This window comes from Hemicordylus capensis, chromosome 3 (assembly GCF_027244095.1).
Source record: "Hemicordylus capensis ecotype Gifberg chromosome 3, rHemCap1.1.pri, whole genome shotgun sequence".
NCBI lineage: Eukaryota > Metazoa > Chordata > Lepidosauria > Squamata > Cordylidae > Hemicordylus > Hemicordylus capensis.
The window spans coordinates 115,705,062-115,729,929 of record NC_069659.1 but is presented as its reverse complement, the minus strand read 5'-3'; the positions used below and the strand labels follow the sequence as shown (position 1 = coordinate 115,729,929).

Below are 24,868 nucleotides of genomic sequence, written 5' to 3'. Positions count from 1 at the left end.
TGCTTTGGTGTTTGGGTGGCAGGTACCCTTGTGTGCCAGCTACCATCCTACCAATTTTTGGATGTCCAAACCAGTTCAAACCAGTTTGAATCGAACCACCCCCTGGTTCGGTTTGAATTTGAACGTGCAGCTCGAACCTGATAGCTGGTTCAGTTCGAATTCGAACCTTTGAACCACCCTGGTTTGAATTCGAACCGGTTCACTTTTGAACCAGTTCTCACATCCCTGCTCAGGAGTTCATAGTGGCCATGAAAACTATGGGCCTATCCCAAGTGGTCTTGAGATCAACACACATTGCTGGTCACACACTTGATTTGGTCTTTCACTCTGATCAAGGTGGTGTTCTGTGGGTGTGGACTCCTGTGATTTCCTCATTGTCATGGATGGACCACCAACTGGTGACTTCCCACCTTCATAGGGCTGAGGGGCCTATTAGGATGGTCCGCCAGAGAAGCTCATTGGATCCAATAGGATTCCAAGAAGCCTTGGAGGGATTTAGTGTTGGCTCTGCCGGTGATCCTGTTGATGCTCTGGTGAAGGACTGCAACAGCAATCTCACCAGTGCAGTAGACACGATTGCTCCTAATCGTCCTCTCCAACCTGCTTCAAAATTGGCTCCTTGGTATACAGAAGAACTACGGGGGCTGAAGCAGCGAGCTAGATTACCGGAGCACAAGTGGAGAAAGACTCAACTCGAATCTGACAGATTGCAACAGAGAGCGCATTTGAAGATCTATGCTTAGGCAATACATATGGCAAAGAAGTGATTCTTTTCTGCCCGTATTGCATCTGCAAGGTCACGTCCAGCTGAGTTATTCAGGGTTGTGAGAGGGCTAGTATATGCCCCTCCTCTCTTGAATCAGAAACTGGAACCATCAATTACCTGCTGTGATGTGTTTAATGGATTCTTTCTCTCATATTTGGGCCAACCTACCGTGTTTCCCCGAAAATAAGACAGTGTCTTATATTAATTTTAGCCCCCAAAAATGCACTAGGGCAATTAGTGGTACATCAGAAATTACTGCTAGGTCTTACTTTCGGGGTATGTCTTATTTTCGGGGAAACAGGGTAGACTCAGTCTCCACAATTACTTCAGTGTCTAATGTGGAGGTGCCCAGCAACTCCTCTTGTGTCGTCAGGTTGGATCAGTTCCAGTTTTTGACTCCTGGGGATGTAGATGAGCTGCTTGGAGCTGTGTGTTCTACAACCTGTTCTCTTGACCCTTGCCCAACATGGCTTATACTATCTCACAGGGGTTTTTTTTTAGAAGGCCTGGTAGAGATGATAAATGCTTCTCTGAGGGAGGGCATGATGCCTCCCTGTCTTAAAGAGGCAATTATTAGACCACTTCTGAAGAAGCCTGCCTTGGATCTCTCAGAGTTGTGAACCTACAGGCTTGTCTCCATGGCCTCCCAGCTCCAGAGACTTGGGGGAAACCGCTTATCTAGACCCATTTCAGATTGGCTTTTGGGCGGGCTGTGGCGTGGAGACTGCCTTGGTTGGCCTGATGGATGATCTCCAATTGGGAATTGAGAGTGGATTATCTAATTTCCTACCAGAGAATCAGCAGATAGGTAGGAAGAACATCTCAGACATTGAAAACAACAAAACCCAGTGTCCTGGGGGATTGTTGTTCTGGGGGTTGTTGGCAACCTATGTGCATTACAGCACAACCTGCTCTGGGCCACCCTGGTGCCCCCCCAAGTAGAGTTATGGGGCTGCTGAAATTCCTCATTATTATCTATGAGGGAAAAGCTTAAAGACGCATACACTTCAGGAAAAAAATTAAAAACCACGCCTTTCACCAATTAATTTGAAATCTGGTGGTAGCAGGCACCCATTGTGGCACTACCACCTGACTCACTCTTCTGCCCCCTAAACCCCTTTACTGCTCCAAATCTGCCCCAAAGACATGCCAACTTTGAATTATTTTTTTAAAAACACCCCTTTGCCCAATTTATTTGAAATCTGGGTGGTAGCTTCCTTGAACCCATTGGACACTACCACACACCACAATCCGCTCTTGGGTGACTCTGGTGTCCACCCCCCAGGAGTTATAACTAAGGCTGCTGAAATCCCCATTATTCTCTATCGGAAAAAGCTTAAAGACACATGAACTTCAAAAACATTTTAAATATCACCCCTTTGCCCAATTTCTTTCAAATATGGGTGGTAGCTTCCTTGCACCCATTGGGCACTACAACTCACCACAATCTGCTCTGGGCCACCCTGGTGCACCCTATGTGGAGTTATAAGGCTGCTGAAATCCCCATTATTCCCTATGGGGGAAAGCTTAAAGATGGGACAACTTCAAAGAAATTTTTGAAAACACCCCTTTGCCCTATTTCTTTGATATTTGGGTGGTAGCTTTGACTCATTGGGCACTACCACCCACCCTACTATTTTGCTCCCAGAACCTCTTTTTTTGCCTCAAATCAATTTGGATTTGGAAAATTCAGGTACAAATCAAATCTGGGGTGATATGGGGAGGGAGATTCGGACCCAAAACAAATCAGGGGTAATTTCATTTAGATACAAATTGAATCAAAAAAATTGATTTGTGCACATCCCTAAGTTTAATCTGCCTGTTCTGGATGGGGTCACACTTCCCTGAAAGGAACAGATATGCAGTCTGGGGGTGCTTCTGGACACAAACCTCTCCCTGGTGTCCCAGGTCAAGGCAATGGCCAGAGGTGCCTTCTATCAGCTTTGGCTGATATAACAGCTACGTCCATTTCTTGAGATAAATGACCTCAGAACTTTGGTACATATGGCAGTAGCCTCCAGACTGGATTACTGCAATGTGCTCTATGTGGGGCTGTCTTTGTTTATAGTCTGGAAACTACAGCTGGTTCAGAATGCAGCAGCCAGGTTGGTCTCTGGGTCCTCTTGGAGAGACCATATTACTCCTGTATTGAAAGAGCTACACTGGCTTGCTGGTAAGTTTCTGGGCAAAATACAAGGTGCTGGTTATAACCTATAAAACCCTAAACAGCTTGGCGCTGGGTATTTAAGAGAACATCAGTCATGAACCCCGCCACCCATTGAGATCACCAGGAGTGGTCCATCTGCAGTTACCACCAACTTGTCTGGTGGCTACTCAGTGACGGGCCTCCTCTGCTGCTGCTCTGAAGCTTTGGAATGTGCTCCCTGCTGAAATAAGAACCTCCACATCTCTGACAATTAAAAAAATTTTTTTAAAGATGCATCTGTTCACCCAGGCTTTTAATTAAATACTGTTTTAATAGTTTTAAAACATTGTTTTGAAATTTTAAATTGTTGTAATGTTTTAACGTTTTCTGTTATCATTTTTTTTTAATTTTTTCTGTTGTCTTGTCATTAATTTTGTTTACAGAGATGTTAAGTTTTGGGTGATATAAACTATCTTAAATAAATAATGTGTGAATAGGACTAATCATATATCTGGATATTGTTTCTGTGAAAAAAACATTACATGTTGGTTTACATCTTTCTTATTCAATATGCAACCACCAAAGAAAAACAATCTTCCCAAATGCATGCAGCTTAAAATGATATGAAACACTTAAATATTATCTCAGAAAGTCCTGGGTAGTCTGAGAAAACACCACACCAAAATACAATCTTTTTTTCCTTTTTTTTTTTTTTTTTGGTACAAGGAGCTTTCATAGGATTATTTGAGAGTTTTTAAATAATTAGCTTGGTTTTTCCTCAAAACCAGAACAAAATGGTCTGAACCTGCACTGATCATTTTGAAAAAGAAAGGGAAAGAATCTAGTAATTTAAATGCACCTTGGTTTCTCAGTCATTTGCTAACCTGTTTGTCACATTAATGCAAAGTGATTTACATTTTGGATTCCCTTCCAGACAATTAACTGAACTCCACCTCTAGGCAAGCTTTCCTAATATCCAATGCAAATATTTTAATTCATTTAATAATTTATAGCAGAGTCTTCTCAAAACATTTATGACAAAACTTTCCCTGGAGTACTGGGGAATGATAAATTTTGTCCAGCTTCACTGTTAGAATATTGAGACAGAATTAAGTGTAGAGAAGAATAAAACACTTCTCGTAAAGTTCATGAGCTGCCTTCCCTAGGGCCTATTTTATTGCTCTTCCATATATTACTTCTCACAGTATATGGGCAGAGTATTCTATCATAATACTACCTGGATTGTTTTAACTTGTTGAGATAATGATGAAATTACACATTTCTAAAAGAAAATCATGCATTAAATGAAGTGGTTTTTGTTGACTGCACTGAGAATTAAGGAGCACAGGGGCTCTTGGAGTACTTGAGAACCTGCATGATGGCACTGAAAACCTGTTTGCTTACTTGAGTAATGTTGATGTCACAAACAAAATTAGAGTCTAACAAGACATGTTAGCTGGTGCTAAAGTAGACATGAGCAATGTGGGGAGAGGAAGAAAACTCAAAAGGATTGGAAAATGAATATTCTTAGGACCAATTCAACCAGGCTGAAATAGGAGTTACTGTGCTGAGGGTGTGTGCTGAGTTAGTGCTGAAGAAATCATCGTTGCTTTGACAGCTGCATACATTTCAAAAGGCTTTTGCCAGCATTTAATACTGTAACCATTGCAGATTAGAACACAGAACACAAAGTTCTCTTTTGTTCAACTTGTAGGAGAGCAAGCAGCAAAGGGTTAAGTTCTCTTCAGTTAGAAGGCAGAGCCAAAGCAAGCTGAACTCTCATCCAAGGAGGAGACTCCTCACAGTCCTATTATTGACTTTCAACAAAGAAAAATCATGAACAAAACCTCTTAGCTATTCCGCCAAAGGGCAACAATGGGCACATAACACCAACCAAGTAGTAACTGAAAAAGAAAATGGAACGAACAAAATTATCAGATGACAGAATAGAAGGAATTTCCACAGGAGAGCCCTATACTAACAGTCTCTACTGAGGACATACAGACACACATTTGGCACCTGCATTCTATGGGCAGATCTGCCTGCTCTTCTGCAAGTTGGAGAAAGGATCCTGCAGAAGATGAATCAAAAGGATTCCGAGAACCGGTAAATACTATGCTTTGGCCTGTCGCGATTTGCTAGCAAACACTGTCAATCAAGAGGAATTTAAACGTAGGAACCTTCTCTGGAGAGAATTCCTAAGGGAGAGGCAATGGAATGGAATGAACAGGTGGCTATAAAATTCAGTTGGAGTTAAATGACAGGTTCAGATAGAGCTTGGATGAGCCAGATATAGGGATGGTTAGGGCTAGAGGTAGGATCTCTAGTTAACGTCTACAGCAGGGATTCTCAACGTTGGGTCCTCAGATGTTATTGGACTTCAACTCCCATAATCCCCAACCAAAGGCCACTGGGGCTGGGGATTATGGGAACTGAAGTCCAATAACATCTGGGGACCCAACGTTGAGAATCCCTGGTCTATAGGGTAGGACTGAAAGTACAGTTGGGAGGTTGGTGGGTAGGATTTACACACCAGGCATGATCACAGTAAAGCAAGCTTGACTGTCAAATGTAAGCGCTGGGAGTGTATGGTTGATAACACAAGATATACGGCCAGGGAGGTTGTATCCCAGTAAAGGGATGGGAAGTCTAAATAAGCTTGCTATTTCTCAGTAACTTGAAAGTAAAGCCTTTCTTGATGTACTGACACAATCTTATATAAGTACCTGAGTTTGAATAAAAGTTTGAAATATAAGAGATGGTGTACAGACTTGCCAGTTCCAGTACTTTGTCTCAGAAACCATTAGGCGTCTGATCCTACACTGTAGTAAGTAAGAAATGACTGAAGCTATTTTACAAGAATAAAGTTATTTTCTTTGGCGGAGAACTTTAAAACTGTTTCCACTGTGTCTACTTACTTCCCCCCACATTGTCACTCAGGCGCAATACCAAACTTAGTGTTAGAAACCCAAATTAGAATTTAATTTGGTGGTGGCAGCGTAATAAATACATAAAGGGTTTAAAACAAATCAAAGGTTCACAAACATATTGTTTTTCAAAACATCTATACATTTTAATCATTAATCTCCCATTCCCAACCGAGGGCCCCATACAGAAAAGGTAACAATCACAGAAGATGTGGAGCAGCCCATCTGCTGAAGGTGGAGACCAAGGAATGAATTCTGCAATACTTTATGAAGGTGAAAGACACAGACCACGTGGCAAATGACCTTGTTGCACCTTAATATCAAAGACCACTGAGGTTGCCACACTCTGCAATAAGTGACAGGCTGAATCAGTGAACAGACTGATGCCAGTGGGTTGCTTCTGATAGGAAGGGCAGAAGAGACTGCACAAGGTGGCTCATCCCTGGAGTCAGAGGTGCACTTAGCCACAGCTCTTGGGGACCAGGTCTGTGGCCTCCTGACTCCTGGGGGCCCTCCAAATGATCTGGGGGCCCTCGCCAGAGCCCCACAGCTGCCCTCTGCCTGCCACTGCCCCACCGCACCAATATTTCCTATCTTCTCTGCCAGGAGATGGGGGGGGGGTGAGCCGAGCAGGCCCCCCACCCACCGTGATGGCAGTGGTGGGTGGGCTTCTCCCCACTCTCCAGCCAGCGTGTGGGCTTCTCGCCAGCCAGAGCGCCTGTGCAGTTTGAGTATGGAGAGTGTCACATGCCGTGACGTCACATCATGAGATGCCCTCCATACTCAAACTACGCAGGAGCACTGGCCAGAGAGAAGCCCATGTGCCATCTGAGGAATGGGGAGAAGCCCACATGCTGCCAGTGCCACAGGAGGTGGCCTGCTCCGCTCGGCTCCCCCCCCCATCTCCCAGCAGTGAAGATAGAAAATATCAGCACAGCGGCAGGGCTCTGGCGAGGCCCCCCAGATCATTTGGAGGCCCCCCAGGGGGTAGGAGCAGCCATGAGGCGAGGTATCTTTTTTTAAAAAGTTGAGGCAGGGCCTCATGGTGGGGGAGGCCTCGCTGCGGCAGCAAGGGGGGGGGATGTGGCTCCAAAGCCCTCTATGTCTAGGCTGATTTTGGGCCTAGGTGCGCCACTGCCTGGAGTTGGTGAGCACTTCTTCACCCTTCTTGAGGATTACTGCCATAGAAGTAAGCACCACCATGGGGGCATCAACTAAGAGAATTTTCCATTATCTCGAGAGTAGAGGACAAAATCGTAGTGGTGGCTGGATTCTCCCACAGTTCAGTCCAGAAATGCTTCTCATCATTTCTCAGCCAGCAGACACAGAAAGGACACAGACAGAAATGTGAGCTACTCTTTATTTGGTAATAGTCTGGCAACACCCTAAATTATAAATAACATGTAACACAACATAAACACAGACAAATTCACGTAAAGTTTTAATAAATTTCAAAATCTATTTTAAACTTTCAGAAAATCTTTAAGAAAAATCTAACATGCTTCAGACAACAACTGATGTTGTTGCTGAGACTCAGACATCTAGCAATATCAGCTCTAATAATTTCCAAGGCACATTATAGAAGCATCTCAAAAATAAATATATGGGGGGTGTTTATTTTTTAAAAAAAATGGCTCTCCATTTGTCCTATTGGCCTGAGCATTAGATAATCATGATTTTTAAATGCAATTTTAAAAGTTCTTACTAAAACTTCTATTAAAAGAAAACCTTATCACTTAAAAATTATAGAATTCATACTACAGAATACCGTCAACACGTCTTTGATGCAAAGTTAATGTCTATGTTAAGACAAAGTCTTAACACAGGAAATACACACTGGCTGACATGCTGCACAGCTGATGCACAAAGTTCAAAAACATCTGTGCTACTGCAGGCATGTAAAAAACACACCCGCAGTTCTGCACAACAGAGATCTTCTGCTACTGCTTGCTTTTGCACAATTGCACATTGCAACACTATTTCCATTATTCCCAAACCAATTGGCATCTCAACATGCAATTGTGCAAGGCTAAGTAATAGCAGAGGAGGCCTGTTCAGAGCACTGCCAGTGTGTTGCAGTGCAGCTAATTCTGAATGACCACATCGTACAACAATGCAGCTAATTCTGAACTACCTACATTAAGCTGTGCAGCATGTCAACAACTGCTTCTTATTCCATAAAGAACGTTTCCTCCCTAAGAAAGTGCAAAAATAAGTGTACCACCAGTTGGCTAAATTTTTATTACTGGACAAATTTGTACCACCTGGACAAATTTGCACAAATCTTAAAAGGAGCACTACAGTGCAAAAAGGATCTTTTTTTCTGATGATATGATGATCCAGCCACCATAGTGCAGCAGACACAGTGAGAAAAATGCCATATTGAATGCAGTTAATTTGCATTAGCTCTGCTGCTAAAATAAATGCATGTGGATGCAGACAAACAAAAACAGAGATGTAGACAAACAAATCTCCCCCGTCATCATACCATAAGTTAGAGCATCCCATAGACCATCTGAACATGGTATTGACAACCAAAGCAAGCTATTTGTTAGGGTTTTTAATCCATGTTTAAAATAACCCTAACTCAAATGTGTTACAGATATAAAATCTAAGATTTGGGCTTATATTTTTAACTTTCAATTTCTTATATGAAATTTACAATAAAGCACCACTACCAGATGTGGTCACATTTTTGTAAGAGTCAGTTGTATGAAACTGGAAATATTATAGACTTCTGATTTACCATTTACTAAACTGGTATTCAAACATTTTCAGCCTTTGAACAAAACTTCTGTTCAGGGACAAACATTACATGTGTACAACTGTGGAGGTCAAAATGAAAGTCTGCATCTTCAACATGGCTTATGAAAACCAGGTAGACCTATAAATGCATTGTGAATCCTCTAATTGTTCATCCCATAATAAAATGAAAACAAACCTGAGACAAATCAATGCTGATCATGCTTATTTGATGACACACTTTAAAAAGACGCCTGGGGGATAGTTGACAGGTGTTGGGCAGTATCCGATTCAGCAAATGCCATCCCTTAAGGTGTGAGGGTATAAATGTGCCAGATAAACCAGAAGGAGACAGAGCAGAACTAGGCAAAGAGGAGACAGGAGGATGTGCTAGCTGGTCAAAGAGATCAAATGGCCATAAGAAAAATAATACATACGATACTAGGTAAGAGATTCTGCATATAGGTGCTTATATGCCAATGCTAGAAGCTTCTGAGCCAAGATGGGTGAGCTGGAGTGCCTGATTGCTAATGAGAAAATAGATCTGGTGGAACACTGAGAACCAGTGGGACACTGTTATTCCTGAATATAAACTCTATAGAAAGGACACGGGGGGGGGCAAACTGGAGGTGGAGTAGCACTGTATGTTAAAGAAGGGATAGAATCTCACAAGCTAGAAAACCTAGGAAGACTGGAGTCCTCCACATAAACTCTGTGGATGACAATAGAAGGCCTGAAAGGAAATGTGTTACTGGGGATGTGCTATCGCCCTCCTGATCAAAATGCTGACAGTGACTGGGAGTTGCAGAAGCAAATCAGGGAAGCATCAAAGAGAGATAGAGCTGTACCCACACATAGACTGGGTACACACAGATTGGGTACATTACTTGAATGAACATTCAAATAATGATGAGGCCAAATTTCTCGATACGCTGAATGACTGTGCCCTAAAACAGTTGGTCATGAAACCAACCAGAGAGAAGGTGATCTTGGACTTAATTCTGAGTGGTGCACAGGACCAGCGTGAGGTGTCAGTGTTGTGGAACATTTAGGGAACAGTGACCATAGTGTGATAAAATTCAGCACACACGAGGAGAGAATCACCAAGGAAGTCTAAAACAGAAACTTTGAACTTCAGAAGAAGAAGAAACTTCTCTAAAATGAGGAGTTTGGTGAAAAGAAAACTGAAAGGGAAAATCAAGAGAGTCACTTTGCTCCAGAATACATGGAATTTATTTAAAACCACAATAATAGAAGCCCAGTTAGAATGTATCTCAAAAAGGAGGAAAGGTACCACCAAGTCCAGGAGGATGCCAGCATGGCTAGCAAGTAAAGTTTATAGGAAGAAGCTATAAAGGGGAAAAAGAATTCCTTCAGAAATTGGAAGTCCTGCCCAAATGAAGAGAACAGAAAGGAACACCAATTCTTGAAAAAGAAATGCAAGGAGACAATAATGGATGTGAAAAGAAAGCTTGAGGAACATTTACAGTAGCTAAAAGCATCAAGGGAAATAAAAACTTCTTTAAATACATCAGAAGCAGGAAACCTGCCAGAGAGGTGGTTGGACCTTAAATTATGAGGGCATGATAGGGATTAAGGAGGATAAGGAGATTGCAGAGAAACTAAACGAGTTCTTTGCATTGGTCTTTATGGCAGAGGATACTAAGCATATACCTGTGCCTGAACCGAGCTTCTCAATTATCAAAAATGGATCCAGCGGGGATCCGGGAAATTACAGGCTGGTTAGCTTAATGTCTGTGCCAGGCAAATTGATGGAAAGCATTCTCAAACGGTAAAATTGTTAAGCATATAAAAGAACAGGCCCTGCTGAAGGAGAACCAGCATGGCTTCTGCAAAGGTAAATCTTGCCTCACCAACCCTTTTGGAGTTCTTTAAGAGAGTCAACAACTATGTGGATAAACGTGATCCAGTTGACATAGTATACCTGGATTTTCAAAAAGCTTTTGACAAAGTTCCTTATCAAAGACTCTTGAGGAAACCTAGCCATCATGGGAAGGGGACAGGTTTATGTGTGGATTGGTAACTGGTTGAAGGACAGGAAACAGAGAGTAGGTATAAATGGACAGTACTCTAAATGGAGGGAAGTAAGACGAGGGGTACCCCAGGGATTGGTACTGGTACCAGCTTTTTAATTTATTCATAAATGATCTAGAACTTGGGGTAAATACCAAGGTGGCCAAATTTGCAGAGGACACCAAACAATTTAGGGTAGTGAAATCTAAAACAGATTGCAAGGAGCTCCAAAGGATCTCTCCAAACTGGGAGAGTGGGTGAAGCAATGGCATATGCAGTTCAGCGTTAGCAAGTATAAAGTGATGCCTATTGAGAGAGACAGAAAAACCCAACTTGATATATACGCCGATGTGGTGTGAGCTCTTGGTGACTGACCAGGAGAGAGTTCTTGGGGCTGTGGTGGACAGCTCATTGAAAGTGTTGACACAATGTGCGGTAGAGGTGAAAAAAGCCAATTCTACACTTGGAGTCATTAGGAAGGGGATTGAAAATAAAACTGCTAATAGCATAATGCCCTTTTACAAATCAATAGTGTGGCCACATTTGGCATACTGTTCTGCTCACCATACCTCAAAAAGGACATTGTATAACTAGAGAAGGTGCAGAAGAGGGCAATCAAGATGATCAGGGTCCTGGAGTACCTTCCATATTAGATTAGGCTATAAAACCAGGGACTTTTTAGTTTAGAAAAAAGACAACTGAGGGACAACATGATAGGGGTCTATAAAATTATGCATGGTGTGGAAAGAGTGGAGAGAGAGAAATTTCCTTCTCTCTCTCTCTCTCTCTCTCTCACACACACACACACACAACACTAGAACCAGGGGTCATCTCATGAAACCGATTACCAAGAAATTTAGGACCGACAAAAGGAAATACTTTTTTACACAAAGCATAATTAACCTATGGCATTCTCTGTCACAAGATGTGGTGACAGCCAACAGCCTGGATGGCTTCAAGAAGGGTTTAGATAAATTCATGGAGGACAAGTCTTTCAGTGGCTAGTAATGTGAGGGCTATAGGCCTCCTCCAGCCTCAGAAGAAAGCTGCCTCTAAATACCAGTTGCATGGGAGCAACAGCAGGAGAGAGTGCATGCCCTCAGTTCTTGCCTGTGGGATTCCCAGAGGCATCTGGTGGGCCACTGTGTGAAACATCACTGTGTGATGCTGGACTAGATAGGCCTTGGGCCTGAACCAGCAGGGCTGTTCTTAAGATGATTACATTAGTTGTGATTCATAAGTAATGTGCTTTTAGTTAAGGTTAATGATATTCTTCAAGTGGTTCAGAAATGTATTCAAAATATCCCCAACACCTTCCTATCTCTAAAAGCTAGCACATTCACCTTAAACAATCAAGACAGGACGAGACAATCCTTTATGCAATTTTAAAAGAACTTTAATGCTTAAATGGAATTGATTTTTCTCTGGGGCAGCAGAAGCATTGTCTGGAGCACAGGGGGATCTTCACAAAGCATATGGAAAGCAGCTGTGTTTGATGTCAGTCTTCTCTGATGGCTTTAAAACATAATAGGTTTTTTCCTTTGGAATGCCCTTTTCAATTATGCCTTTTTTCCACTTGATTTTTTTCTCTTGCTAAGAAAAAGGTGAAAAGAGTGAAAAGAGAATTACTTATATGCAACCTCCTTCTCTGCTTATGTAATGAATATTTCTATAGTTGATCTGTTAATTAGATGACTGTATCTTTTGTCCTTGAAGCAAATTGACAAGAAATCTTGTCACCTGCCAGTGACATCTGCACTCTGACAATTTCCAGGACTTGCACCACTGTCAACACTAATGCTAGAGACATGGATGTTGTCTGTTTTTCCAACATGAGATTTATGTGACCAAAAAGTATTTTCACTTTGGAGTAAATTGTTTTATTCTGCTTGTGGCAAAAACAGAGGAAAACCCAGTCGGAAGACAGCCATTTAGTGCTGCTTCCATGTTGTAACTTCAACATTTCTGGTTACTAAAATTCAGTACCAAGATCATCAACATCGGATTAAAAATTACAAGCTGTGTACATAGAATTAAAGCATGTTGAATGTTAACTCAGTTTTGTTTTGCTTCATGGCAGCATATGTCTAAAATAGTGCATAAATGTATAAATCTGAGCTAATTGAGTGCACCAAATAAAAAACAGGGGCGGGGGGAGTTGTAGGAAAGCACAGCCATTTTTCTGGTGTCCTGAAATGAATCTGCCTAGAGCACAAACCTAAGAAAGTGTCTGCCTATGCAGAATGCAGAGTCTCAACTGGCAATAGCAGATCAAGAATACAGGTCTCAACTGGTAATACCAGATCCAAGAGACAAACAGGGAGCATAAGGGGAAGTGGGGTTCACGCAGAAACTATGCTCATAATAGGGACAACTCATTTCTTCCTATTTATTTTATTTGTATACTGCCTTTTGTCCATATACCTGAAGGCAATTTACATTTTTAAAAAAAGGTTTTGTTGATAAACTATAAAGCAATATCTTGTTGCTATAAGTTAACACAGCTCCTGGGATGTGGCATATATCAGAGATAGGGAGGCTCTTCTCATGACCATCCCAACCCTGCCTGGGTTGTCCCAAGCAGGGTTAGGCTGGCTGGGAGAAGCAGCAGGATCCTCGCAGATCTCTCTGCTCCCCACCCACCTAACCCCCTCAAGAAACGGGGTTTTTAGCAGAGGTTAAGGGTGTTCTCACATCCTTACCCTGGCTACCGGGTATCGTGTGATTCCTCAGGCTATGTGCAGCCCGAGGAGTTACAGAGATGGGCGCATAGCATGCATCTGATGGTGGAATCCCCAATGTAATGTGCATGCCACGCACTGCACTGAGGGATGCCTGGAGGCCAGAACAACAAGTTCTGGGCTCAGATCCCTCTGCCCTGCTCTGTGCTTCACGGAGCAGGGCAGTGCATGTGGGTACACGGGAGCTGCGCTGATGGAGGAAAGTTCGGACATCTGTGGAGAAGGTAGGTTAAGGGCAGCCTTCCCCCCACCCCACCCCCCTGTGCCTTCCCAGCCCGCCTAGGACAATCGTATGACATGCCTTGGGAGTATTCTTCAGAGTCTTGATTTGACAATTTGGTGGGGCGTAAAGAGTCAGCTCGCTCTCTGCACCACCCCACACAGTGGCCTGGGATACTTCAACATGGAACAGACCATGTCTGGACAAGTCTGACTTAACAGCTGAAAGTTGAGTAAGAGAGAGAAGAAAACTCTAGCCAGGATAAGAATCTCTTATCTCCAGGAGGAAGAATAGTTGTAATCAATCCAGTTTACCTGTCTCTTAAATGTTCTTGCTCTTTGGAATATTGTTCAGCTTGCTTCTGATTCAGGAAGTTCTTTTTCTGGAAAACTATCATCACTGAGGTCACTGTAGGTGCCACTGAAGAGAAATAAATATGTGGAATGGTTATTAAATAGGAATCTACTTCTTCACCTCAAGTTCCCCAGCTCTTAAACTCCACCAGTGCAATACCAGCCAATGTTAAGCACCTGCAAGTCCCATTAGTTTCAAAGACAGATTTAAGTATGCATTAGATCTCTCTCATAGAATCAAGGAAGCTTAAAAATTTTTTCATTTGATTCTGCCTTGAGAATAATTAACATGGTGATAATCTTACAATAATAGCTTTCTTCCTCTTGTTAGTAATATAGCTGTCCCAAGAAATGAAGTCACCATGTGAAAAAAAAATAAGGGTGGATTTACTTAAAAAGGTAAAATTAGAGTGGATTCAGATTACTACACACAGCCACCTAATGGTGGCAGGAGGGAAATTATTTGACTAGCAAGCCAGAGATTGCCGGTTTGAATCCCTGCTGGTATGTTTCCCAGACTATGGGAAACACCTATAAAGGGCAGCAACGATATAGGAAGATGCTGAAAGGCATCATCTCATATTGCATGGGAGGAGGCAATGGTAAATGCCTCCTGTATTCTACCAAGGAAAACCACAGGGCTCTGTGGCTGCCAGGAGTTGAAATCAACTTGACGGCACACTTTACAAATAACTATATTCTTCATGTGTTTATTGTAATTGATATGCAATAAATATGTGAAGAATATAATTATTTGAATCCAGTCAAATTTTAGCCAACACTCCCAAATCAGGAAAATGCTTACATATTTAATATGTTGGCAGGGGGTTAGGCTAAGGTCTCTTAAGTTCAGTGTCACCACAGAGCACCATTCTGAAGACTTCCATGCATCTCACTTGATGCAAACATGCATTTCCTTTCATAAAAAACTAAGTTGTTATTCAAGTCAGCTTTCCATATTGCTAACATACAGAGTTGAATTAACCTTCTTATATCAGCCGCATGTTGGTGCAAAGTAGTTTTGTCCAGTAAAAGAGATAAACTTAGTGAGTCCCTGCATTTCTGTGGCTGAGGCTTACAAATTTTACTTGGTCTAAGCAGCTGTTCTAAGAAGCATGAATAGTCTTAAGTGAAGTGTTCTGTACTTATGTCCACCCCAATGGAAGGGAGTGATTGCCTATGATTGCTCATGCATGCTTCAGGTATAGATTCAAAAAGGCCATCACTCAACTCTCCTCCTATAAACAGTGACTGGCTAGGGGTTCTCATTCAATTCACTCCCTAGGTCCAATGATTCCTAATAAAAAGCAGGGGAAAGCATAGTTGCCAGTTACAAAAAATTATATTACTTTGATACACCAGGATGTCTGTAGTAGTTAGGGATCAGATTGCCTAACTGTCTCCGCCCACTGTTCCAAACCTAGAGCAGAACTCGTGCTGGAAAGAAGCGCCCTGTTTTAATAGCTAATGGATAGTTAAGGAGCATTCTGCTAAGCATGGATTACTGGCATAATGTATAGGTTAGGAGAGGACAAGTAATTGGCTGTAGGGGAGAGAGATAATTGAACACTGACACCACCACAGTACAATAGCACAAGACTGCTAAACTCTGGGGCTTCAAGAGCAGCTTTCGGCTCACCTAGTCCAGAAAGTTAGAAGTACATTGCAGGGAGGTGGAAATTTACCTTTCCCTCACTGTGCTATGACAGGATAATTTGAAGGAGGTACCAAGGGAAGTGCACATATGCCATCACTACTTTCACCTCCCTTTCAAGACACTCTGATCTGCTGAGGCTCTTCCCTGTTTGCAGTTGAAAGAGGCATTGAGGAAGCAATTAATTAGATTGGAGGAAGCACCTTTACTTTAGATTTAAAAGGGTCAGAGCCCTTGAAAGTTTATAGCATTCTAAACCAGGTAGGACGGGGTGCTTGAAATTAGGAATGATTGGTATCTGTATGTTATATGTTTTCCCAGACAGCAGCTTAAGGGAGGGGTGATTTATATAAGGAAAATGCTGCTGGAGAAAAGGGTTTCTCTCCTCTCCCAGCACCACAGCCCCAATTCAAATCAGCCCCTTCAAATCAAATCAGCCCCTCCCACGGTTGCTTTGAGCTTAAAAAAAGAAGAAAGAATTAAAACACTGTGGTAGATCCTGCTCGTGGATCTCCTGAAGCATGTCATTTGCCCCCAAGTGATTGTGAGGAGCAACAGGAAACCATGGGAAACACATCAATTATTTCATACATTTTCTGCAGTTGATGGAGTTACATCTTTGAGAAGGGGGCTTGGGGGAAGAGAGTATGGAATAAGGAGTAAGCACCAGGAACTCTGTTTGGGTGGGAGGAAACCAGCCTCTACTGAGAAGGGCCCCAAGAAAGGGGAGGTACTTGTTAACTTCTCTGTCATAATTATGGACAATTTGCTAGTTGTAAATATTAAAGCACTAGTACAATATGTCAAAACCAAACTTTTTATATGAGTATTCTTGCTTTTGTACTTACTACTTTCTGAATGTACCCAAGGAAGCATGGAATGAAATTTGAAATTATGAAACAAAGGTGCGTATTGACAAAGGTGCATATTGCATGAAAAAATTAGAACATATTCAAATTATTAACAACAGCACACTATTTTTAGCATTATTTCTATATATCAAACATATGCTAATACAAACATATGCTAATATCTTGGTAAAGTTCTAGTAATTTGGTAACTGGCTTCCCTTGGAATAAATATGCATTTCTTCTCACATTGTTCTCAAATATTGCATGCATAAATGCACTACAAACACACTGAATGAATAATTTGGGCTTGGAGATTACACATTTGATCTTGGAGATCGCTAATACTAAATACATTTGGGCTTAGAGATCACTAATAGTAAATACTGCAATATCTGTGAAATGCCCTAGCTTTGAATATAAATTGAGTACCAAATAAACACTGTATTCTGCTTTCTGAAGCTCTGTTTCAAAAATGCGTTCAGATTAACTCCTTTTATGTATTTATTTTGTTTCATGCATAAACATCTTGAAATATATATCTTAGACCTCATCTTAGCTGCTCTTTGTTGCCCTGATGATAATGTTGTGGTAGAGTACATGCTTTGCACACAAAAGGTCCCAGGCTGATAGTTAAAGGATTTGGCTAACGTATGCTGGGAAAGAGATCATTTCTTGAGACTTGGAGAGCTGTGGCAGTCAGAATAGACAATACTGAGTATATAAACAAATGGTCTGACTCAGTATACAGCTTCCTACATTTCATTCTGGGAACCTACAATAGACTGCATGAACCATGAAAACCTGGGTTTGAATTTGCATCAAAAGATACTTGTCTAATATATTAATAAATAAAAAGACTGAAGTAGCTGTTGTAATGTGACAATGGACTGCCAGCCCATTAGACTGAGCAATGGTCTCCTGGAGTAGACTTTCATTTTCCTGCTCCCCACATGGTGACAGTGGACCCTTTTAAAGGCAGCAGATTAAGGAACAAGTAGGTACTGCCACTGGTACCCTTCTGATATCTGAGAAGTTGATAAAGAAATGAACCACCCTCCCTTGGATGTGGTGGTTGAAAAAGAACATAATAGATAACAAGCCATGAGGGGATCAGAAGTCCTGGCAGTGGAAACTTGAACCTCCCTAGAGGCAAGATCTGCTAAGGATTGACCCATCTGAGAGGGAAAGTTCAAAGTGTGAATATTCCCTAATTGAAATGCAAAGTAAAGAAATCAGAATTAGGATTCTGTAAGGTTCCTAAAAGAACTTGAGTGCTAAACGGCCCTGTAAAGTAGAAATGAGGACTGAATACAAATACCTTGTTCATGGAGCTTTGATTACTGCAAGAACTCAAAACAAATGATAATGAGTGAATTGACATGTGTCAAAACAGATAAAATGTGAGTTTAAACATTTGGATCCAGAAAGCTCCTGAGAGATGAAAACCATTTCTTATTTACTGCAGCAAATCATGATGTAATTCATTGTATTAGGGACCAGTGGGTAACATTAGTAACCTTCAGATTATTTCACCTGAAATTGTCATCATTTGATGGTGTTCATCATTTGATGGAGTCATGTCTGGAACCCCCTCAACTGGGACCCTGGAGAACCCTCAGGAGGACTGGGTCACCACCACCCATTCCGTGGTCCAGAGATCTCTCTGCTTTCCAGCTCTATTTCTCATGGCTCTATGTAACACTTGGGTGAGATTACTTCCAGGAAGGATCATTTTTCAGAAATCCAAGACTCAGCCTCTACTGGAACACCACCAGTGTCACCACCAGACCCGCCACAAGTGCCACTGCTGTAAAATGCAGGCTCAGTTGCAGCAGTGACAACAGAATGCTCGACTGGTGGTGCACATTCTGGCTCAGGAAGCATCTTCTCATGAGGCACAGGCATCACCTTGTGGAGAGGAGATAGAAACAAACACTGCTTTGGGGAATGAGGCTGAGTGAGGTCTTTCCACCAGGATGAAGTTCCTTACCAGGTACCAGGAGGTGGTGGAAGTTTTCTGGTTCTTATTCATAGCTTTCTGGTTCTTCTATCCTAGTAAGAGAACAGCCGCTCTTGTGGTAGCAAGCATGAATTGTCCCCTTTGCTAAGCAGGGCCCACACTGGTTTGCATTTGAATGGGAGACTACATGTGTGAGCTGTATAAAGCATTTTCCTATGTTCCTAACCACCTCAGGTTCAGCCATTCATTGCTGGTGCAAATGTCCCTCTTGGTTATGCTCTCCTGCTCTACAGCCTTGCTCCTGCTCCAAGCTCCTTGAGCCATTTGTGCTCCTAGTCCTGTCCCATCCAAAAATGGCTTGGACTGTGCCTGCCTGGCCAGGCATGATCAGCTTCCTGCGAGCGGAATCAGGACAAGTCATCAAATGAAATGCTCATGACTCAGATCTTATCAAATTTTTGTAATAGTTATCATCAGTCACTTCTCCCTTCTGGAATTGCATATCAGTTCTGAAGGCTATTATGAAGCAAGCATCCCTCAAACAAAACAAAACAAAAAAAGGTTACCTAGGAGACAATTTACATCCACGTTGCAAGTATGCATTGAGTGACCCTGTTGCAGCAAGCAAGAGACCAAGGTAGGCAGGAGAAGGCTTCATAGGTCTTGAGGAAAACTCTGGATGGAACTGGACACCAATGAAATACGGATGATCTAAAAGCAGATCACAAAGTTAGAAACTTTATTCTAACAATGCTGTTTTTAAAAACTGTAGACGAATAAACATTTGACACAAAACAATTTTGAGAAATAATAGTCCAAACTATTTACTATGCCATGTATTTAATTCAACTATGATCTTAACACAAATGAAATGCCTCCTGTTATGATTTAGAAAACGTCTATATCACTTTTCAACAAAAAGGGTTTCAACGCAGTTTACATAGCAAAGAGAAGACGACATTATCCCCTGTCCCAAAAGGGCTACAATCTAAACAGAAACATAAGGTAGACACCAACAACAGCCTGGTAAACTTGCAAAGGGGCAGGGCCCAAAATGAGGCTTACTGGGTGGTGGTGGTGGGCAGCGGCAGTGGACATCCTTTAGGGGTCAGCCAGGTGGGCCCCAACCTGGCCAACCTTGATGGCAGCACTGATTCGCATTCTTTAAGGATGGCCACCTATGGGCAAAGTTTACTAGAAAGTTCACCTGGATGAACTAATGGGAGTTGCCAAAAAGACCCTTGCACTAGACCCAATCTTCTGCCTGTTTGACACGATTAAATTGCATGCATTGTTGCATTTACTGACAGCTGAAATTAGTACTGGAAAATGCATTCTACTCCTAAAAAAAGAAGAATTGCAACTAAATATATTAGAAATATTTCTTCTAGCTAAACAGAGCTAATGAAAAAACAAACAAAAGATGGGGTCAGGTGGCCTCATATAGAAGAATTACACTATCCATTACTTACAATATTTTTGTCTGGGTTATAATTGTATATATTTACATATATGTTCCCTTTTTTTCCTATATGATTTGCAATTATTTCATAGAACTAATTTTGCCACTAGTGATGTTGATGTTGGAAAATAAGTTGTGCAGTTTGTAGGTTTTTACATTCTATATTATTTTGCTATTTGTAAATGTATATTTTTCACAAGAAAATAAAAAAGAAACATCCCTGTCCTTGGATTCCACTACCCCCTTGTAAAGCTTTCCTTCTCATTTAAGTTGCCTGAAGTGAGGGAGGTAGAGGTAACCATATGGAAGAAGCTTTATCTCTGTCCTTGGGATCAGCTATTTCGTCTTTTCAACATATACCTTTTGAGGTGTTTGTCACAAGGGAGCAGGTGCTTAATACTAAAGGCTCTCAGTCTCTGGAATTAAACACTCTTACACGCACACACACCAGCTCTCATCATGCTATTAACCACATGCTTTCTAACATCTGCTCAAATCTTTTGCCCACTAGTGGGAAGACAGCTGTATTGCTGAGCTTCTCTTTCTTGTTGATTTGTTTTCTGCTACTAATGACAAGTCTTGCCTTGCCACCCAAAATGGTTTCTAGGAAATCGTTAAATGTTTTATGGCTTTTCTTATTGCTTTCATAGCAGCACACTGTTCAAAAAATTTGCTATATTTCATCATACTCTGTGCATAATGATATTGAAGCAAGACTAATGAAATACTTTCAGCATGTGTATCAGATCTAGTAGAAGTTTTTTAAAAAAACACATTCGCTGAGAAAGTTATTTCATTTGAGTTTTGAAACATTTCCAAAATGTCAAACTGAAGTTTATGCTGTAGCAGTGTAAGATGATAGTACCAAATTATGGTGGCATGTTATTGTCAATTGCTATGCTACAAATTTTCATAATTAGAGGAATTTACATGTTTGATTTTACAAAGAGCTAATTCTAAATCCCTGTGATTCTTCCATTTTTAATACCTATATTAAACCATCATTATAATTATTACCTATTATCAAACCATAATGGCAAAAAGAGGCGCTCTAACCCCCGGACCTTGGGGAACCAGCCCGTGGCCTCCCAGGTACGGGGAAATCCAATGAAGCAAGGGGGCCTCTGGAGGGCTTTCTGCCACCTCCCCATGCCCGCTCCACCACTACGAATCTCCAAAAGTTACTTTACTTTAGCCACCAATGTGCGAAGCCGGGAGGGGGGGGCAGGGTGTGAGCCGAGCAGGCCTCCCTCCACCCGGTGGCAGCAGTGGGCGGAACGGCTGCTGATCCTGCTTGCCCAGAAACTGCCAGGCTCTCTTTTCTGTGCAGGTACGCTGGAGTACCTCACAGTTTGAAAGGACTGCTGGAGCAGACAGGCAGGCACATGGGGAAGGGGGAGGCCTCCTTGGCTAACCCACCCACGCACATTGGCAGCTAAAGTAAGGTAATTTTTGGCAGTTTGTGGTGGGGCAGGGGTGGGCATGGGTTGGTGGCCCACCCCCAAAATGCGGGGGGAGGGCCTCACAGTGGGGGCAGTCCAGACACCATTTTTGCCTAGGTGCCCCACTGATGGCAAAAGAAATGTACATCCCTGAATTTCAGTTACCAGAAAGTTCGAGTGCCTGAAATTAATGGGGCACATGTCAAGGCACATTTATACAAATAGTAACCACAGAAGAGATAGAGATTTTAAACACTGTGGTTAGCAATCTGTAAAAACAAGCAGGGAAACTTACATTTATTGAGCATGTAAACTCATGATTATTAGCTAATTTGAGTTTTGTTGAAAAAGAAAAGTATACATATGTCAGGGGTACCAGCCAGACTATGTCTTCCGCTCTGACACCTGACAGGGTCCCAGTTGACACATCTATAGACCCATCACTGATAGATAGATCTGAATGTTTCCAGCCCTCCAACAGCAGAAACAGGGCCAACGAGATCAGGAGATGTGCTAAAACAACAGCACATGCCTGGACAGGGCAAACTGACAGCCAAAAGGAGGAGATCACCTCCAGAGAGCTCTTGCAACAGTGGGAGAGGGTAAGCTCTCACAGGACCAAGTGGGTGGAGTGAAGGGATTTTAGGACACAAGAGCCAGAGGCTAAGGAGGAGAGTCAGACAGCTCACAGTTTTGCTCCTGGGCAAACAGGTGGCCAAGGGAAGCAGTCTTATAAGGACGAAGGGTTGAGTGCAGCGCAAAAACCCTTCCCTTCTGTTAGTAAGCTCTCCAGGGGGTGGGTGGATGTCTTCACAATGTATTTTAAATAAATATATACATACATACATACATACATACATACATACATACAAATTTTAAATGCTTGATGAATCTCAACATCTAATCTACTAGTAACCAGTAACTCTCGAGTGAAAGCTTCTTTCACATTTCCTTCTAGTTCCACTGTCCTTGGACCAAAATATACCCTGTACCTTCATCCTCAAAATGAATCTGTCTGTCTGGTTATTAAACTCAGAAGGAGCTCAACAACCTACTTCCTATACATGGAAGGCAAGTGCATATTTAGTACCTTTGATCAGTTGTTATTGAAAACAGAGTAGCTACAGTTCAAATAGGATGAGGCTCTTCTCACCAATGTGAGTTCACAAAACAATAATTAAAAACTTGTTTACTTAATTGCTTTGTTCCTTTCTTTCACAGAAGAGGAATGATAACTATAGATAAAATTCTCCAAGACCTATATCCAATGCATGTCTGTCAACTGCATTTCCGTACAAGGAACACTCCATCTTATTTATTTATTATTTATTTACAACATGTTTATACCGCCTTTCTGTCTTTACAAAGGCACCCAAAGCGGTTTAGCACTTAGCAATAGCAATAGCACTTACATTTATATACCGCTCTATAGCTGAAGCTCTCTAAGCGGTTTACAATGATTTTAGCATATTGCCCCCAACATTCTGGGTACTCATTTTACCGACCTCGGGAGGATGGAAGGCTGAGTCAACCTTGAGCCCCTGGTCAGGATCGAACTTGTAACCTTCTGGTTACAGGGCGGCAGTTTTACCACTGCGCAACCAGGGGCTCTGGTAGGGTTTACAATATTAAAAGACGCAAATTACTGAAGATTAAAAAAGGTTCTCTCAGGCTGTTGGTCTTTTCAGGAGCTGAGGACAAGAGCTCCTTGGCCTGGGTGCCTCCTTTCTTGACTCCCTCTCCGGGCACACTGGTCTTTCCGTACTCCTGGGAAGGTGGGGGGAGGGGCTGCCCCAACAGTCCTCACAGGCCAGAGCTGGTCTCTATGGGGGCCGATGTTATGCTCTCCCCTGGCCTGGGTGCCTCCTTTCATGCCTTCCTCTCAGGGCACACATAATATATCTTCAATTATGTAAGTATTGCCAAAAACCAAAGTCCTTACCATCTAGCTCAATGACCTCCATTCTCTTCCCTTCAGTGTCATGGCCAACAAATCTCAAACCTTTCTCTTCAAAGAAGTGAATCATCTCAGGGTTCACCTTCAAAAGGAAACAACAAAAGAGAGAAGAAAATAATATTGAGTCCGTAGGGCTCTGATAAGCATCCTAATACTGGTAGAGATGTTGATCCAGTGGTGTCTGTATTGCCAATGCATGTGGAGGGCCACTTATTTATAATGATTTCTCCTGCTGAATCAGGGCAACTGGGCTTCTCTTAATTTACTAATAGCTGCAACATTTTTAGTTGGTTCTAAATGAAGGAGCCCTTTCAGTGACAACAATAAAATGGGAACAATGGCGGATTACCTCATAGGCAATATAAGCAGCTGCCTACGGCGTCAAATCATGGGGAGCAGCATCTGACAGATGGGGGGAGGGAAAGTCAAATCCCCCCCCCAACTTTAAAAACTGCCGCTATGCAGCAGTAGCACAGCAGAGATGGCTGCGAGAGCTCTGCCCAGCTCCCAAACCATGACAGGTGAGGTCACATGCAAATGTGCAGAGGCCCCAAATGGACCAAAATCATCTGATCTGTGTCATTTGCAAAGAAGGCAGATCCTAGTGAGGAGCTCTTTCGCTGTCTTTGCAGCCTGCCTCCAGCGCCTGTCTTCACCTGTCATGGTTTGGGAGGTGGGCGGAGCTCTCGCCACTGTCTCTGCTGCACCAACACACAGCAGCAGTTTTTAAAGTAAGGGGAAAAGATTTAAATTCCCCCAACACAAGCTCCTTAACCCTTGCCCCTGGGACGGCAAATCTTTGACTGCCTATGGGCAGCAGAAAGCTTAATCCGCATCTGAATGGGAACAATACTTTCCTATCCCATTATTATTATTATTATTATTATTATTATTATTATTGTTACTGTGCTTTGTAGACCTGATTGAAATGATACAAATAAACAAAAGCAAGGATACAAGTCAATCACAGGTAAGTCCCTTTCTCGAGAAGGCAGACCTGGCCACAGTTACCCATGCCTTAGTCACGTCACGGCTGGATTACTGTAATGCGCTCTACGTGGGGCTGCCCTTGAAGAATATCCGGAAACTGCAGCTAATGCAAAACACGGCAGCTAGGGTTTTGTCTGGAGCTGCCCGGTGGGAACACATCACACCCATCCTGAAAGAGCTGCACTGGCTGCCAGTTTGTTTCCGGGTCCAATTCAAGGTGCTGGTTTTGACCTTTAAAGCCCTTAACGGTTTGGGCCCGGGGTATCTGAGGGACCGCCTGCTCCCAAGGGTTGCTGCCCTCTTGACAAGGTCATCTGAGGGGGCCCTGCTCCGGGTGCCTACAAAGAAGGAGGCTCGTCTGTCATGCACTCGGGACAGGGCCTTCTCTGTTGTTGCCCCCAGACTTTGGAATGCTCTCCCAGTGGCCATTCGCTCCTCAGACACCATCACAGTTTTTAGAAAGCTTCTTAAATCTTGGCTTTTTACCCAGGCTTTTACATGACCATTTCTATGCTGCTTCTATGTGTTTTTATTCTTGTGTCTATGTGTTTTTATGCTTGTATTTTATAGTTTTTAAATTAGATGTGTTTTATATTTTTAGCTTAATATTTTAATTGTCATTT

The 24,868-nt window shown here is 42.3% G+C and overlaps 1 protein-coding gene across 7 annotated transcripts in view; it reads right to left on the bottom strand.

The window, feature by feature from the left end:
- Window positions 1-7,181: 7,181 nt before the first annotated feature.
- The window catches only part of CTPS2 (CTP synthase 2), a 161,934-nt gene continuing 144,247 nt past the window's right edge, over window positions 7,182-24,868 (bottom strand). For 6 of the 7 annotated variants that reach the window (XM_053310850.1, XM_053310849.1, XM_053310852.1 and 3 more), the window contains 4 exons: window positions 23,241-23,337; window positions 18,961-19,105; window positions 13,891-13,996; window positions 7,182-12,208 (listed from right to left, as the gene is read on the bottom strand). In XM_053310850.1, the coding sequence (XP_053166825.1) occupies window positions 13,927-13,996; window positions 18,961-19,105; window positions 23,241-23,337 (312 nt within the window). In that variant the 3' untranslated portion in view covers window positions 7,182-12,208; window positions 13,891-13,926. Of the gene's footprint in view, window positions 12,209-13,890; window positions 13,997-18,960; window positions 19,106-23,240; window positions 23,338-24,868 lie in introns of those variants that run through there. The other variant, XR_008319739.1, reaches the window with a different exon arrangement.